This window comes from Aythya marila (genome assembly GCF_965140915.1).
Source record: "Aythya marila genome assembly, chromosome: Z".
Taxonomy (NCBI): Eukaryota; Metazoa; Chordata; class Aves; order Anseriformes; family Anatidae; genus Aythya; species Aythya marila.
In genome coordinates this window covers 1,706,859-1,724,813 of record NC_139080.1, presented here as the reverse complement: position 1 = coordinate 1,724,813, position 17,955 = coordinate 1,706,859, and the positions used below count along the sequence as shown (strand labels likewise).

Below are 17,955 nucleotides of genomic sequence, written 5' to 3'. Positions count from 1 at the left end.
TTTTCTCCCATTTTTTTTTTTTTTGACATGTCACAGTTGCTTCTCTCTCTAGGAATAACATTTCCAGGAATATTTGAATTTTAACTCGCACTCAGAAAGCTTTCCAGTTTATTCAAGCTGTTACTTCCCTTGTAGTAAAGCAATTTGGGCTAAATATGCCTTTTGCAAAGGATGTGAATAGCTGAAATTGCAACTGAACTGCAAGGGTAATTGCATGAAAAGAAAGTTAATCTTTGTTTAACTTCTGTGTTTGCTGCTCTGGAAGCTGTCGTAACCCCGTTTCTTCCGCAGAAGTGGATTATTTACTTGTGATAATAGCCACATAAAATCATTAGCACGCCGTCATAAACAGCTGTGTTAAACTGTATTATGTGTTGGTGACATCAATAAAACGCCCAACGAGGAGCTGGGATTTACAAATGGGACTTGGTTGTCTTTGGGAGAATGGGAAGGAAAAAAATCCTTTGTAAAAAATCACACTTTTGTGCGTTGCAAATATATCTCATAGATTTTTTTAATGGCAAAAGTGCCCTGTGCTAGTGTGCAAGTAGCACAGGTCTAACTTTTTTGGGGTCTAACTCTGTGCTTCCTCCAGAAATCGGGATCAGAGCACGGAGATGAAAGACAAATCATATTCTGATTCGATATCTTGCTGTTAAGAGACAACGTGTTCTGAGTTTAGGTTGTATGGTGCTATTGATAAAGTGTCTGAAATGCTCTACAAGCTGAGAGCAACTCTTGCTTTTTAGCTATATTTTATTAATTTTTGAAGGCTGTCTTTAAAGAAAAAATTAGATACCAGTCTTCTTGAATATATATGTTATAGATACATTGACAATAAAATTGATTTCTGTAAAGAAAATGTCAGTAGTTTTTGCATGGTTATGCATTACTTGAACAAAAGCTTTCAACAAATTTATAAAACCATCTTTTTGTAGCAAACAAAGTTTTTTGTTTTTGTTTTTGTTTTTGTTTTTGTATCTTTTCTCTGCTGAGTTTGAAGAAGGGCTGCTTTCTGTTCTGCTCTGTGCCCTTTGATGCCATTGCGTCCACGTGTTCTTCAGCTTGTTAATGAATTTCTCCTCCTCAGCAGAAAGGAATAACCTCATAGTTTTTCTTGGGCTTACTGGAAGGCAATGGTTGGGCTACTGGGTAGGGTGGAGAGTGTTGTTCTAGCAAGGTGGGAGGAGATCCATGAGGTTCAAGGTCTTGGTATTTCTGATGGGTGGTCAGGATGTACCTGTGCATGGTCTCCCCTCAATTCTTCAAGAAAAAGGTCTTCAAGAAAAAGGGCTACCACAACTTTTGTGCTTGCTGTACTGAAATGTATCTTGGTACCTGTGGCCAGAGCAAGTTGCGTAGGCAATTAAGTTCTCCAAATAAAATTCAACAGGCGTGGTGGATTTGTCTTCAACTTGGCTGTATAGGCACTTGTACAGTTTTTCCCCTTTTGTCTTCATGTTTAAATATAATTATTTTTCATGTAAAAGATCTATTTATCTACCCATGCTGTGTTTGCAGTGATAAAGGTATTTTCGTCCCAAAACAAATTTGCAAAGAAACCGTCTTACGTTCTCTATGTACAAGTGAGTAACCCATATTTACTCCGCCTTCTGTTTTTGCTCTTTTAGGTTCCCAGATTAAGCCTTTTACGTCATTGAGGTTTGTAACGGAGCCTTCAGATGCTGTCACCATGCGTGGAAGCAATGTGCTGTTGAACTGTGGGGCAGAATCTGACCGAGGAGCTCCGGTCATCAAGTGGAAGAAAGACGCCGTCTTCTTGAACCTGGCGGTAGACGAAAGGAGACAGCAGCTGGCCAACGGCTCGCTCTTGATACAAAACATAGTCCACTCCAGGCACCACAAGCCGGACGAGGGGCTCTATCAGTGTGAAGCATCTCTGGAAGGCATCGGAGCCATCATCAGTCGGACAGCGAAGGTCATGGTAGCAGGTAAGGAAGAAACTTCCTATTTCCTACATTCCGGATTGCAGGAAACGCTGAGAATTTGGTATTTAAAGAGTAAAAAATGCAGAGAGAAACCAATTGAACTACGTTTTCCACCTCATCAAAAGAGGTAAAGGTAGATATGACGCTCCTGCAACAGTAATTTATTTCTGACAAGGTGTTATTCTTGTTTAAACATTTCTAATGAACTTTTTGTTGCTGTGTATTCCTCTTCAAAACGGAGGAGATCTCTGCAGTTGGAAATTTTTCCAATGAATTGAGGGTCGCAACAAATGCTGGATTCTTGTAGGGTGTTGTGTGCATGAATTTTTAAGGTTGACAATCAGCAACCCTGGAAAAAAAAAAAAGATGGAAATTACTTGCTGCTGAGAAGGGATTGATATATTTGTGGCATATGATGTGCAGGCGAGCGATGAGCTTGTTCGAGTGCGTTGCTTGGAGGTGATGCTTGTGCTTACACTAAAGAAAAGTTGAGGCTGAAGTTTAATCCAGTTCAGTCCAGGAGCTCTGCAGAAGTTTTCTATCCAGTAGTTTCCTAAACATTTATGCTGGGAAGGGAGTCCAGACAGCTCTCCTCTTGGCCGGTCTCTCCAGTGTGTCCCTCGTAACTCGGTGTCTTTTCCAGTCTCGAGGTCTCTTAGAAAGAAAAGCAGTTTCTGTTCCTCTTAAGTCTCTTACCATCTAGGAAAGATGTGTTTTCTCACGATATCTGATTAAAATGGGCAATGAGAGTCTTAACTCTCTTCTACCTCCTTCCCACCAGTTTTCTGAGTCCTCCACAATACTCCAGAAGTGTGCTCTGAACCTGCCATCCTCAGCTGTGTATGTACACCCATGCTGGAGTAATACTTCTCCAAAGAGCTGGAGAGCCCCAAATACATGAAGAAATGGATTATTCCACTCTCTATCCCTCCTTGGATGGAGTCTGCAGAGCTGGCCTTTGAGAAGTAGGGCTCTCCTTGCCAACCGAGGATGCCATCTGGCCTTAATCTGGCTGTTGGCAACCACTGCCAAAATCCCTCCAATTACTCTTTTGAAGTGAACACACATACGGGGCTGTGCCCAGCTCACTAATTTGGAGCTCTTTATAGAAGAGTGTTGCTTTGTTTGGCAGATCCTGATCTAATATTCTTGTGGTGATGGGTAGTTTGGAAGAGGGACAGGTGGGCTTCCTCCATTCAGGACCAGTTGGGCTCAAACTGGGAGAACTTCTAATGGGAAAGAGTGCAAAGAGACTGCACAAACTAAAATATGGGAAGCTTCCTTAAACACGTACTCTTTTCCCCTCTAGGGGTAATTCAGCAGTGGAATGGGTTGAGTGGCCAAGTTGCGGAGTCTCCATCTGGGGAGATGTTCAAGACCCAGTTGGACGCAACCCAGCAGAGCCTGATTTCTGCAGAGGGTTGGAGTAGGCAAGCTTGTCACCTTCCAATCTCCCTGATTCTGATTTTGTGAATAAAATAAAAAAAACCAGAATCATATAAGGTAGAGTAATTCATGGCATTTAAAATTGGCAGCAAGTTCTTCAAGCAGAAGTTGAAAAGGTATTTTGATCTCCGAAGGACGTGCATTCCCGAGTGAGCAGAATGTGTGCTTTTTTTTCTTGTCTTTTTTTTTTTTGAGGGAGTCAATGTGCAACGTTGGCAGAGCATCGTTGACTTAAGGTACTGGCAGATGGAAACATGACAGGAAGGGAACGAGGGCAAGAGGACGAGCGGAGGTCTCGCACTACAGTAGGCTGTGTTAATCATTGCTTGGCACAGTAAATAAGCTTCATCTTTTCAGAAAAGGCTGCTTTCCCAGAGAGGATTGGGACTAGGTCAAGCTTAGGGTGTTATAACACTTGTAAACTGAATCCTATGATGATGTGTTGCTGCTAAACAGACTTTCTGGACAGCTTGATGGTCTCATCCGAAAGCCACGATGTGTTTGATTGCGCCGTCTTGATGAATGGGAGGTTGTGTTCATGGCAACAGGGCACCCTCCTCATTTCGCTGTCTCCTTTGTCTATGCAACATTTCATTCTTGCGAGGCTTCAAAGGAGAGATCACAAGCTTTAATATTTCAGGTAGGCTTTAGGAAGAGATTCACTCGTTGAATTACAATCTAATCTTGGTGTCACTTCTCAATCACGGGTCTGTCCGCAGCATTTTAAACACTTCACGTGCTGGTTAGCAACAGAACACATTTGTCTTTTGAGGTTAAAATCCCCAAACCATTGGTATGCATAAGGGGCATATATCTTTTTGCACCGAGCATGATTTCACCATGTTTTTTAAAGCATTACCAGTCAATAAAGCAGTCACAGCTAACAGGTGACAGTCAACTTCACTTGGAGCAGGATGCTCGGGGGTACTGGAAGTATATTGCCCTTTAAAAACCTTTCCCCTTCTACTTTCATGGCTTGAAGTGCTTTCAGTAAAGAAAACATAGCAAATTAAAAGCAGTTTTCATAAGACAAGGATTTTATGCATGAAGCTCGCCATGTATTGGGGGAAAATGCACTGTTTCAAAGAACTTCTTGAAGGTCTTTATGGCCTCGGCATGCTCCAGCTGTGCAAGAGCTCTTAGCTGAGACAGAGATGAGAGCAATGGAGAGAAACTAAGAGCTGCTTCCTACTCAGCATCTTATTAAAAGTCCCAATTTAACAGACTGCTGATCATTGGTATTTACCCTAATTGGTAGGATTTCAGATAGAAACAACGCTGCCCACGTGTTATGCCTCTATTTATAGAGCTGCGGGATGAGGCTCTCACAGGTTTTGGTGTTCATCATCTTCTAAAAGACCAGAGGTAAACTAAATGAGAAACCCGAGGTTACTTTTATATGGTGTGATCTGTATGTCAGTAAATTCTTGAGTCACAAGTGTAGCATTTGTACATTTAAATGCCATTTAATGAGTTTATTCTTCAAGTGATTTGTTCTCCTTCACCCACATAGACTTTCAGTGTTTTATTCCTTCGGTGGGTGTGTTGCCATTGATCGGGTCCTGGCAGAAATCAGAGGTTTACCTGGGGGAGGAAGGAAACCCACCTAGTTAGAGTTCATTTAATAAGATAACAAAGGCTCTGTTCTGCCGTTTAAAGATGATAAATGGCAAACGTGGAGCCTCCCTGGAGGAGCATATGGAGAAGTTCTTAATCTCACTCGAATCTAAGCGGAGTAAACATGAAATACAATACTAGGTACTATTGCCTACCCGTGTTTTGGGAATTTAATAAACTGAGGATGAAAAATCATTTAGTGATGCGAGAGGTATCACTTCGAGGATGGGATAAACACATGAAACCCGTTAATGCTGAAATTTAGGAAACTCTTCGTTGTGCAGAGTAAATAAAATGTCTGAAGTGTTGCATACTTGTCGTTCCCTGAAACTGAGAGTCACTTTTTCTATAGTAGGGGAAAATGAGTTTCAGAAATCCCCAGTTGGGAGGTATAACTTCATTTATAAACTGAAATCAGCCAATACTGACTTAATCAGTTTATTCCTACCAGAATCACGGGAGATTTGGGGCTATTTTATATAAATTCATCAACCGTAATAAGTGGTGAACAAAACTAAAGCTGTTTCCCTTGAAAACCAATTTTAGAGCTCCGAAAACTTAATTTAAGTTGAAAAAAAAAAAAGCCGAGTCAGACAATACAGTTAGAAAAAATGAATTAAAAATGTAACCTCTTGACAGTGTAATTGGCAAAATGGACATTGATGGACTTCTGGTCAACGGGATTTTGTCTTTTATACTTTATTTCAATGCACACTTAACATATACAATGTGTAATAGTGCAGAGAGTATCGGAACTCTATTGAAATTGATGCTTGGTGTTTAACACTACCTGATTTTCATATCTATGTGTGCCACATGGCAGACCAACAAACGCCTTTGGGACTGCTCTGTGCGTTTGCTTAATGGTGGTGTGGGTTTTTTGCCTAATAGAGTGGACGATTTGAGTGCTCGCTCCCTCCTATCCCTGTTTAATGTTCCGTATTTGTAAAATCTACATCCACCACTTGGTACAAATATATGCTCTGTCGTTCCATTGAAGCTCATTAGTGCTTTCTTCATAAAGCTAAGAGGAAATAGCAGAGATCAGGTAAATATTTGACTCTTCACGTGCTGCTCTAAGTCCTGATTTTTTTTTTTTTTTTTTTCCCCTGCAGAAGATGCACCTACTTTAAAAAGTGGGAGCAGGGAGATAACCAACACAGATCAAAACAACAGCCAGCATATCTAGAGGCTTAGTAATCCAAACCTCTTGGGTGAAGAATAAGATAGAAGGTGGGCCCAAATGGCTAAAAATGAAGAAATCAAGTTGGTGTTATAGTTTAACTGCAGTATCATCTAGGCATGGTGTGCAACCGGTTATTTTGCTCAGCCTTCACTTTGAACAGAAGTGCTGCTTAAATATTCAAAGATAAAGATATTCCAAACACCCGAATGTGTTTTATTTTGCTATAAATTATTTGGAGAGGCTTTATGGCTCCTGATTTACTGCGAATCCAGTGGCTTTAGGTGTCATTTGGAGATGAGGGCAGAGAACCACATCCAACAGCCCCCGTGATGTTTGCTTAATACCCAGATCTGGTTGTTGCTAGCTTTTCTTATTCCAACTCTGTATTATTTTTCTCCCTGCTAAGAAAATAACCTTTCTGATGCTACACCTTTTCATTACACAGACTTGATTCCCTGCTCCCTCCATGGGCGTTGGGAATGGCTCTACTGATTGTGCTTCACTGGGGTTAAAGCAGTGGAGTAGTAGGTCATGTCTGAAGATGTATGTCTTTGCTAATACTCTGTCTTATGTCTAAGTGCCTGAACACCAACACAATAATGAGCAGAACCTCTTTGAGCTTAGAAAATTATTTTTTTTGTTGACTTGGAAATTACTTTCAGGAGCAGCAACTTCCCCAGGACCGCTTCAGTCATGCGCCTCCTGACCCGGATCCATGCACACTGTTCTTAGGTACAGCTTCTGCCAGGAGGAAGAGTAATTAATGAGCATTTAACATAATTAAAAAAAAACCTTATCTATTCGTCTGTGTGGGGAACTTTTCCTGCAAATCCCATATTTTCATGCTTGGTACTTTGGAAATCTGAATAGCCGAGATAAAACGGGACCTTTGCAATTGATGGCCATCAGTGAGCCAGCGATTATTTTGCTCGTGGAAAGGGAGATTTGACATTTAGCAGCTAAAATCATAAGTTTGTTCTCAACATGCTGGCCCTTCATTCATTGTTTTGTGAGTTTATCAAACTGTAGCAGTGTCGTTCCAAAATAATAGGGCTTGAGCATGGTTTTTGAGCAACACTCAGCTGCGGGTGACGACAGAGGGAGGCTTTCCTGCACTGTACTCTGTTGAGCAATGCTTGGCAGGATTGCATGCCGCAGCAATTCTTGCTCTTCCTACCCTCACGCTGCTAATAGAAACCCGGTTTTAATTAGCAGATTTCATTTAGGAAAAAGCTTCTGCTTTTGTCTTGAGCGCCTGGCAGAGATTTACTTACATTGTGCTTGAGGAGATTGGATTGAGGAAGGAGCAGCCTCGGTTAGCGAGGGCACGAGGTTGGAGTGAATTAAAATAATGGGCTGTAATAGATCATTGGTGCTGGGGATGGAGATCAGCCTGTACATCATCGTGCCAGCTTACCTTCCAGGAAAGGTTTCTTCCCTCTCGGTATCTGCCGATCATCTGTCTGCTCTGCTTTTGCAAGCCCGAAGTGATGGGAGTGCCACAGCCTCCCTTAGGACCGTGTCCTACAGCCTAATGGATCTGTCAGGGTGATTTTGGGGAAATTAAGCCCCAGCTTAAGGAGTATCATGGCTTTGTGGCTTTGTCCTTTATTGCAGCGGATGAGGGTGCTGTAGGGTGTAATGTCCTTACTCTGATAACCGAAGGACCTACCTGCATTTACCTCCTGGCACTGTCAGCTTCGTGTTTGGCTTGCTGGAGGTATCCCTACTTTAAGAGCATCCCCTTCCCTTTATTTTGGCTGTTGTGAACCAAAACTCTGCCTGAGGACAGCGGACTATATCCTGCTCTGGGTCAAATATGGCTCAAACCATTGCACCGAGTGCCTCTGGCCCTCCTTGCTACCTGTTATATCCTCTGTTTTCAAGTGCTTTGTGCCTATTTTTCATGAAAATTATAGTTTTGGGTGTCTTCTCCTTGACATCTTTATTCTTCCCTCCAAGACGCAGTGCCTGTGCTTCAAATTGTGTTTCAAAAGCGTGTTGACCACCTTGCTCAGATCCCTCATCCCCTTACCTTTTCTGGGCTAAAAAATAAATAAATTTAAATTGACACACACCTTGTCTTACCAAACTTCTTGCTGTTCTTGCTCCTTAGTGGGATGTCCAGATTATACACGCTCTTCCAATAGCAACATTCAGTGTCTTATGGCACAAGGTATCAGGAAAAATGAAGGATATTTGCATGTACTTCAGCAATATTATGTTCTGGGGAGGTTCTTGACACTGTTCTTCCAGGTAATGTGTGATGCAATAATAATAATAACCTCAAAATGCAATAATAACCCCAAAAGGGTTCAAATGTAGACCTCTTGCATTCATTTCTAATTTGAAATAAGTAATCAGGACGTTTTCCTAAGAAAAACCACGAAGAATTTTTGTAGCTGTATTTTTATCTTCTAAGGTGATAGAAGAACAAAGCTATTTCTCTGGAAATACTTTGCCTACACTGGAAGCATGTGATTTTCTTAACCACGAGCAGTTCAGTATAATCTTCTGCTTATATTTCGAACCTGATGTCATGTAGTTTGGGGTGGTTGGATGGAATGAGTTCATGGTGAACCCAGCCTTAAATTGCTCATCCTGAATATTAGAGACCTGGCTCTGGGAAGAGCATTTATAGTGATGAATTGGATCTTAAGTATCATTTGCAGTGAATGGGGAGAATTTAATGCCAAAGAGGGAGATTAGTAGGAGCTGGCGTGCCGAATATCTGTGTCTGCTGAGGAGGAGTGTCTGAAATTTCATCATCTTCCTCGTCTGGGCTCCGGAGCTGAGGTTATCTTGAGGAGCATCCACTCGGTGTTCAGAGCTGGGTGAGCCAAAGAAGAAAAGCTTTGGGATATAATCAGAAAAGCTCTTGGATATGCTAAGCTGTGGGACTGGAGCATGTTTTCTGGTGACAGCTTAGCCATCAATACCACTTCATTTGCTTGAGCGGGTCCCAAAGTTTTTGGTGTCCCACGATTTTTGGCACAGGACCACAAAATATTGAACATGTTCAGGATTGAGAGGGGAGCACCGAAAGTTGTAAGGCTTTCCAAGTAGCTGGTGCATTTTTTCAACAGGACTTCCCCCATTTCTTGATTTGCTTTTTCCCCTAATAAAAGTAACAAAGATGTAGGCACCTTTGGGGATTTCCTCAGGTTAATTTAATTTTCTGGCTTGAAACAATCTTGTGACCACTTTGTGTGCTCTCTTGTTTCCAGTTTAACCTTTCTAATGGTTCCTTGACCTTGCTTACTCAAAATCCATACACGTTTCCGAAGCGATGTTTAATAAGATGAGAGGAGCTGTTTACAACCCTCTCATTTGTCCTTGGTGACCTCTGTTGGGCAAATGAGAAATAGGTCGGTCGCGACGCCGCCGTGTCACCGCAGGGGGAAGAGATGGAAATTAGCCGAGCCAACCCTCAAGTCTCATAAAACACCTCATCCAAGCGATTTAATTAAAAGGGGTCAGGTTTCTCTCCGCCCTAGCTGGTGGTATCTGACCGAGAGGTAGGCGATGAGCGCTCTGGTTTGGGGTTTGATTGACGTAGGGCGGTGCGGAAACGCCGCTCTCCAAATTTCTCCGCACGCCGTGATTGATGCTGGATGATGATGGGTTTGCAAGCTAAACCATCTAATTCTTAAACCTTCTTATTCCATATTTACCAGCAGAAGATACAATCCAGCGCTGACAGGGGGATTGAATGGCTGACACGGAGGTCTCCTCCACCTCGAATCTCCGCTTCAATGCAAACCTTTAGAATGTAAATTGGAAGCGTGTTTTATATTCGGGAATGCAAAACTCCTCTTGAAAGGCTTTCACGTTGAAAAGATTATAATGATTAGCATTTATTATGCCGTTGTTTTCATGCAAAAAAGAAAATCCTGCCCAGATTTTACTCAAATTGAACTTTTGTGCCTCGCATAATAGCCCTGCTTTAATTTGAATAAGATTCAGAATAAAGTGGCCTGATAGGAAGTTAAACACTGCAGAGACAAGAAATAAAATCCTAATGTAAGCCACTAAATGTGTGTGTGTGTGCTAATATGTAGACAAAAATGAGGATGTTTACAAGGAAATGCTATCACAAAGGGCACAGCAAAAAAGTCTGGGAGGGGAGAAAAAAGGCAATTTAGCGGAGAGCAAGATGTTAAGTTGCTTAATTTTCTCTACAGCAATAAAATCTGGTAAAACGAGGTGAGTGATGGCAGTCATTTTATTAGAGTGATTCCCACTAGTGGAGCTGGAGCTGCGTTTCCATTATGAACTCCATTTTCCCGGCTTTATAATTCAGCTCTAAAAGCTCACCTGGGCTGGTGTCTGGCGTCCGAGACCCGGAGTCAGAAATGAATATTTCAGAGGCTTGGAAAATAATGTGGTTTTGCTAACTTAACTAGGGGTTTTGACTAGGGACGTTGCCTCTCTACCTCAGTGCTCTGCTTGCCATCTTGCATAAAACTTTCAACACATCGTTTGAGTCACTTTTTTCTCATTGCTAGTGGCTGCGGTTAGATCTTAGAGGAGGAAAATCAAGGGAGAGTCATGCTGCAGGTCATAGAGTAAGTAACAAAATCAAAAGTTCAGCAGGGGTCTTTCAATTTCCAGGCTGGCTTGTTTTTCTCCTTTTATTTCCCTCCTTAGCCCGTTTAAAGCTGACTTAGACACCTTTATAGTGCTCTGTAACACATTTCCATTCCCTCTGCATCCCTGAACGTGAAGCTCTGGGGATGGACAAAGAGCAGAGTCTAAAACTCAAAACTCAAACTCATTGACTCAGGTGCTGTGCTCAAGCAGAGAAAAATTGCATAAACGGCAAAGATTGAGAGTCCTGCCCCAAAACGTTGAGCGGCTTGGGGTGGGAACAGTGCCTTGGCCAGGAGAAATCAGGTCCTGGGAGGGTGAGGAGGGAACCCGAAGGTACTGAGGACGTGGAGTTATTGAGTAAAGAATAATCATAATTTTGGCTTCTCTATATAAATAAAAAAGTCAGATTTATCTCAATTTCTGAAGTGAATAATGGAAGACATGGAAACAATATTGTGGTTATTTTTGTGGGGTGGATTAGGGACATAACCTTCTTCAACTCTTTCTTTTGCCTAGTTTTATCTGTATTGAATGCAGACAGAGCCCTTCAATGGTTGGAAAGTGTGTGCAATATCACATTATTAGCTATTTAATGAGAAACACATGAAATGTTTAAAATACTTAAGATGTTTCCAGGAACACCCAGCCCTACAAGAACCTTACAGCTCTCTGGACCCTTCAAGCGTCTGTTTACCTGGCTGCGAGCGGCACGTCCCTTTTCCTGCATTGCTCTCCTGAGACGTTAAGCAATTTTTAGCCGGAGAGCAAAAAGCGGTGAAATTGCCCCTAAAAGATGAAATCTGCTTGAATGCCTTTTATGTGTCGTCTGGCTTTGGAATCGGAGATGCAATTGTTCCAGCCTTCCTGCAGCTGGTAAGAGCAGACACAACTGAATTTAAGGCAGCAAAAGAGAAAACAAGAACTCGAAGAGCTTCGTTTCCAGAAGCCGCTGCTTTAAAACGGGGTTGGAGCTGCTGAGCAGCTGTTTTGCTTGGTGAAGGCAGACTTGTTTCACTGGCGTGTTAGACTGTAATCAAACATTAAGTTTGTAGTTTATGAAACACGGCAGCGGCAGCCTCCACAGCTGATGGAAATGAATTTATTTCCATCGCAATTGGTCTTTTCTGTTGAGGGTTTCCGAGATTCAGAAGAAAATGTTTCTGTGCTGTTTGCAGTCAGGAACAGTCCAGTCAAATTCTCTTAAGGAAAAGAGTTGAAGCATTTGCATCCTCTCTCCATCTCTTTGGTTTCCTCTAATCCTCTGTATTCGTACCCTGAGCTTTAACACTTTTTGGTGTGTCTTCAAGCAGGACCCAGCACTTCATAACCCGGCAGTCCCGTGTTTGCAGGTGTTCTTCAGCAGCTTCATTTTACGACTTTCATTTTAAAACCAGCCAGTAAACCATGAATAGCAGACAGCAACAAGAGGCCTGAAAGGGCTCACGGTGAGAAACAATTTCTTTGTAGGAGGATCCAGTTAAAACTATATCTGTGGATTGCAGCCGTGGACTTCTCCAAAACTTCTCCAAATATTCCTGTTGGAGTGGAGCTGTCCTCGTCCTCGCTGGCCTCTTGGAGCATATTTTGTTCTGTGTGCAGCACATAACACTTATGTTTGATTCACCCATCCATAAAGCTCCAAAGCACTGCTACAGGACAAGTAATAGGATGTTTTCGAAGGAGAGTATTTGCAAGGGAGAATATTTGAGTGGGAAATCCAATGCACACCTTCACAAATGAATATACGACCTTCAGTGATAGCTTTGTGCGTGCAAAGCTACTCAGTACGTCTCGTGTTCCTAAAACAGTTCAAATTAAGTGCTGAGTAGCTTGTTGCTAGTAAGATAAATGAATCTGAAGTGTAGTGGTGTGGGCAGCTTTGTAAAACTCCTTTCACCAACTCTTTCTTAAAGGGTGTGAGATTTTTGGCCTTGTCTTATGTGTCGGCATGGTTCATCTCCCGGTTCATACTTCCCTTCTGATCACAAAGAGGATGAACTGGAGGAAGCAAATCCTTACACAGCTGGATAAGACAAAGGCCAAGAGCTTCTCCATCTCCCAACATATGTGATGTGGGCACTCTGCTTGGGGCAGAGCCTGTGGAGCAGTTTGGCAATGCATAGTTTTAGGGAAGGAAAAAAAAAAAAGGATAAATCATCTCATGGCCCATCCCAATATATAATGAGGAAGAGGAGAAGGGATGAAGATGCATCGGTCTTGTCTCTGGAGTCCACGTGAGCCCCTAAAGAGAGGCTGAGTGAGAAGCTTAATCCTCTGCTTTCCCAAATTTTGGATCTCGACTCCAAGCATTGCCTACTGCTGGGCATCGGCCACGTGCCTCCAAGCCAAGAGGTGTTCGTGAAGCATCAGTGTCACTTCATCCCCCCTGAATAAAGGGGATTGGGAGAAATTGATACTCTCAGGTCTTGAATTTATCTTCCAGGAACAAATATGAGATTTGGAATACAATTTCTGAATCTTTCAGTCAACTGTTTGAGCAGAGAATTAAAAATATACTTAAATATTCCCTTTGTGTAAAGAGGGATGGAGGGCGCTCTGGTTTTCTGGTCTAAAAGTGATGCTTCTTGCAATGGAAAGAAAATAGCCACGAGTGCCTTAAACTGACAGTAGTAATATAATGCTGTATGTACAAGGAAAAATGATCAGTGTAATCAAGCTCCTGCCATAGCTATTCACCTGCTCAATGTTGTCCCCAAGTAGTCTTCACGAATTTTAATTTAGTAATGTCATTCATTAATGAGGTTTAGCAAACACAAATGATTTGCGGTTACTTTAGTGCGGTTCAAGGTCTTTGGTAGGGTCACTCGATGGTTCACATTTCCAGATGAAAATCTTCCTCGAGAGCTTCATTAATTTTTTTTGTTCTTAGTTTTTATTATGGAGCTCCCATCCCCCGGCTTCCCAAATAACCCTTTTCAGGAGCTGCAGAGAGAATCCGTCTTAGAGCCAAGGTGTTTCATCAAGTATTTCTCGGAGTGAGGTAATAAAACCCAAGTGTAAATTACAAAGCAGCAGCAGACCAGACACATCCTCCGTGCTGGGGAGGAGCTGTGCTTTGCCTTTGCTCGTTCCCATCTCTCGCCTGCTGGGTTGGGACCCCGAGCACAACCTTTGTGGTTTTCCCCACGCCGATAGGTAGCTTTATTTTTTGGGTGGAATAAAACCTCATCTGGAAATACTGAAATTTTATTATTATTATTATTTTTTACTGTCAAGTGAATGCTCAGCGAAGCGTTTTGCTTTACAGGCGTCTAGTTTCTTATGAAAGTTGTGAAAGGTTTTAGTATCTCTTCTAAAAAAATGGTTCTTATTCACAGGAGGAATATGTATTTAGCCAAAGCTGTAGTTGTCTAAGGGAAGGTTTTGATGGTAAGATTTTTATCCAGCCCGGGTTACTCACGTTGTTCCAGGCAGCTCTGGAGAACCACGAAACTTGGACAATGCTCCTGGTTATGTAAAAGAGAAATATTTAAGTAAACATCGAGGCTGTAGGCCACATGAGGCTTTTTTGCCCTATAATATTGTTAGTTTATAAGTGTAAAACATAGCTGAAGATTGAGCTGGGCTGAAGTAGATGAGGAGACCTAAGTCTAGAGCAACGCTTTGTGCCTTTGAAAGGAGGGGGAAATTCTGAATGCTCAAGCCCAACTAAATAATTTTCTGAATGCTTTCAACAAGTAACAGCGTGGGGAAATATGGTTTGTTTGATCAGAGTTATTGGCAGCGTATTTCCATTTTTGCCTGCTTCATTTTTCAGCGGGCTTCGGCTTTCATTCACTTCTTGGGTTAACAACAAAACCAGCTTGCTTTCCTTAATCATAATTCATCCCTCGGTCAATCACCATCGCTGCTGTGTCACTTACGGTGTGTGTGTTAGCTAAAATAGGCAACGACTGGTACTGGACAGCTTAAAATATTGTGTTTGACAGTAGGATTGTGGCTAATATACGCTGTGTGAAAGCAACGGCAGTTCGGGTAAAAATAATATATATAAAAAAAATACCTAGAGAATGAAGTCCCTGTGCTCCAGCTGCTCAAACCTACCCGACTTCTGCCAGTGCCACCTCCTCTTTCTGTGCTTGTTACTAAGAACAGACTGGAGTAAGCCTCGGTGCCTTTGATATACAAATCCAAGAAGGCGGCGGTGAATTATTCCGGTGACTTTCCGTTCCCTCGTATTAATGTCACAGCCCGGAGGCCCTGGGACTTGTGCTGCAAAAAGGAATATTGATAGGAACGTTGCTTGACACGTTGGCATCAAACCCCGGGTGATGACAGTATCAGGGGAAATTGGTAGTGGGATGAAATCTGTAGGAAACAGCACTGCAAAAGAGTCACAAGCATTTACTAACAGGCACAAAATCCTCTTCTCATTTCTCTTCTACAAATTGGCAAACGTTGTGGAAGTGCTATGATTATTTCAAATGTTGTAAGGCCCTTTTTAACATGGTTTAACGATGAGGATGCTGGTGAAGCACTGCTGTGGGTGTCCTGCAAGATGGGAAATGGCAAAATGCAAACTCATCGCAGCACGGCTTGGCAGATGTTCGTGCAGCTACTTTGAAAGGGTTTGCTGCAGGCGAAGTGGTAACTCCTGCTTTAAGACTCAAATCCTATAAAATGTACTTTTTTTGCCTTTTCACGTGTGTAAATGGTATCATTGGGATTATTCATATATTCATACGGGGGGAAGCTGCCAACTCACCTCTTCCTCTGTCCTTTGCCATCTTGCCCTCGTTGTTGTGATTGTCGTCTCTTTAGTCCCGTACTCATCACCTAAATGCTTTGGCTCATCCCACCGTCCACGTTCCCTTTCTTTCTTGCATGATTCACAACTGTTAGCTTCTGCAAAACTATTTTTCTATATTACAGTAGTCATCACCTCCCCAAAATGACCATATCCCTTTGTCTTTGTCTATGAACCGACTCGTAGAATATCCCAAGTTGGAAGGGACCCATGAGCATCATCAAGTCCTACTCCCGGCACCGCACAGGTCTACCCAAAATTTTAGACCATGACCCAAAATTTTAGACTCCAGATCAGTCATCCACCATGCTTGGCCATCTCCAGCTCCCCGTTTTCCTACTCCTTTGTTGTATATATTACTTTTCCTCATTTTTCTGACTGTGCTATGTGCCGTGTCCTTGGGATTCAGTGGGAAGAGTAGGAGGAGCATCAACTTTCCGAGCACATCTGCTTCCCTCCCCGCCGTGGTACCTGTGTTTGGGTTCACCAGCTCAACCCGCAGCTTTTCCAGCTCCTCTGGCACTCGTTGTGCTCTCGGAAGCTGTCGTTGTCCTTGAAATTTCCAGGGTTTTCCTTCTACAACCGGGATTTGTTGAATGGGGACGACAGGTTTGAAAGCTTTTGGGGAAGGGAGGAGAAGAATCAATCGGCTGTGGGTTAAAAACGGGATTTGGGCCTGGGTTAAATGTGCTAGGAGACATTTCTAGCTGAGGTTTGTTAATGGGTGACTTCTATTGAAAGCAATTACGTTGATTTAAAGGGAAAAAGATGAAGACCCACTTGGTGTTTACCTGCAGACATCTGGTATCTTCCTACCAGGTGTGTCGGAACAGAGGGCCGACCTGTTTAATTACGAGGATTTTTATGCTTCCTAGCCAGATTTTCTTTTCTCTTGTCTCGGCTTGAAGTTTTTCAGATGAAAATAACACAAATCAGATCTTTTTAGAGCGTATTATCAAGTGCAGCGCTCGGCTTACGAAAACACATATGCTGTCTCTGGCTGTTGGGGAGGATGCAGCAGATTTTGGACCAGCGAGACACTTCAGCGAGGCAGAAGTAAGCCATTAATTAGGGGTGGCTTGGGGCGTGTGTGCTCAGCTTTACAGGCAATAAATAACAAATGGAAGCGCCTCGCATCGGCTAAAAGATGCAAAAAGGCTGAGACTTTTCCCCGTAGCGGGGCAACTTGGGGTTACGGAGCCTCTGCTCTCCAGCCCTAATCAGCAGGGCTGATAAAATAATCATATTAACTGGTATCAGCCTTTTAGAGCTCTCTCTTTCAGTCCCTATTTATTTATTTGAAGACAAATCCTGCAGCCCCTTTCCTGAAAGCTTCCTTCTGTCTTCACCGTGCTTGTTTTTTTTGGAGGGTGACTTTGGATGCGGTGGCCTCAGCCTCGGTGGGAGAGGGAAAAAGGATTCAGCAGATGTGAGTGGCCATGGTTGATGCCCACGAGGCTGTGAGTGCTAACAGGGCTCTGTCTGAGCTCTAATATCCGAGTTACAGACAGGGAAATTTATTTAGGATCGTACGAGGGAAATGAAGCGCTCCCTCCGAGGCTGCCTTCCTGGCTTTCAACTTCTCAGGTCCCCAGGAGGAGATTTGACGAGGCTTTATATGATTTCTGCGAGTGGGATATTAGCCCTGTATGACAACAGCCCCTCCGCTCACCTGCGGGGGAGCTCAGCAGGGAATTTAAAACCTATTTGTAAGAGCACGGGTGTCTTTTTGCTGTCAGAAACCCGCTGAATAATTTATTTAGGGAAAATCGGTGACACCTCCGCTTCCCTAAAGATGATATTGTTTATCAGGCAGCAGTCCCAATTTCCCCAAAGCTTTTCCCTGTTTATCATGTGCCAGTCCTTGGTAATGGGACAGACCAAGCGGGTTTTTTTCTGCCTTCGTGTAGGTAGCTCGCATCTCCTTTTTCATGTCCTTAGGATGCCCAAGGCCAGGCTGGATGGGGTTTTGAGCAGCCTGGACTGGTGGGACGTGTCCCTGCCCATGGCAGGGGGTGGAATTAGATGAGCTTCAAGGTCCTTTCCAACCCAAACCATTTTCTGATTGTGTGATGTTGCAGGAAGGGATGCCACCCAGGGTATTTTCCCTATTTTCCCACTTTGGTCTCCCAAACACTGGGCAGACTTGGCTGTTCTGGGTGTTTTAGAATCCCTTTTTATTCGAGGACAAGCAGAATATATTAAATATCTTTGTAACAACAGGAAGCTTTGCTCCTGTTCCTCTTTTTTATTATAACAGGAGTTTAAATATCACTATGAAACACAATTTTTTTTTTTAATAGACCAGTGTGCTGGTGGACTTCTGATTAATTTGATGCAAGAAAATTTAGGGTTATCTGCGCCTGGGGCAGCCCCAAAAACCTAGAGGTTGCCAG

The 17,955-nt window shown here is 42.8% G+C and overlaps 1 protein-coding gene across 1 annotated transcript in view; it reads left to right on the top strand.

Moving 5' to 3' along the window:
- The window catches only part of LOC309889652 (netrin receptor DCC), a gene marked incomplete at both ends in the record, with an annotated part of 357,636 nt that overhangs the window by 102,825 nt on the left and 236,856 nt on the right, over positions 1 to 17,955 (top strand). The window contains one exon of the mRNA XM_082782596.1: positions 1,632 to 1,952. Within this exon, the coding sequence (XP_082638722.1) occupies positions 1,632 to 1,952 (321 nt within the window). The remainder of the gene's footprint in view (positions 1 to 1,631; positions 1,953 to 17,955) is intronic.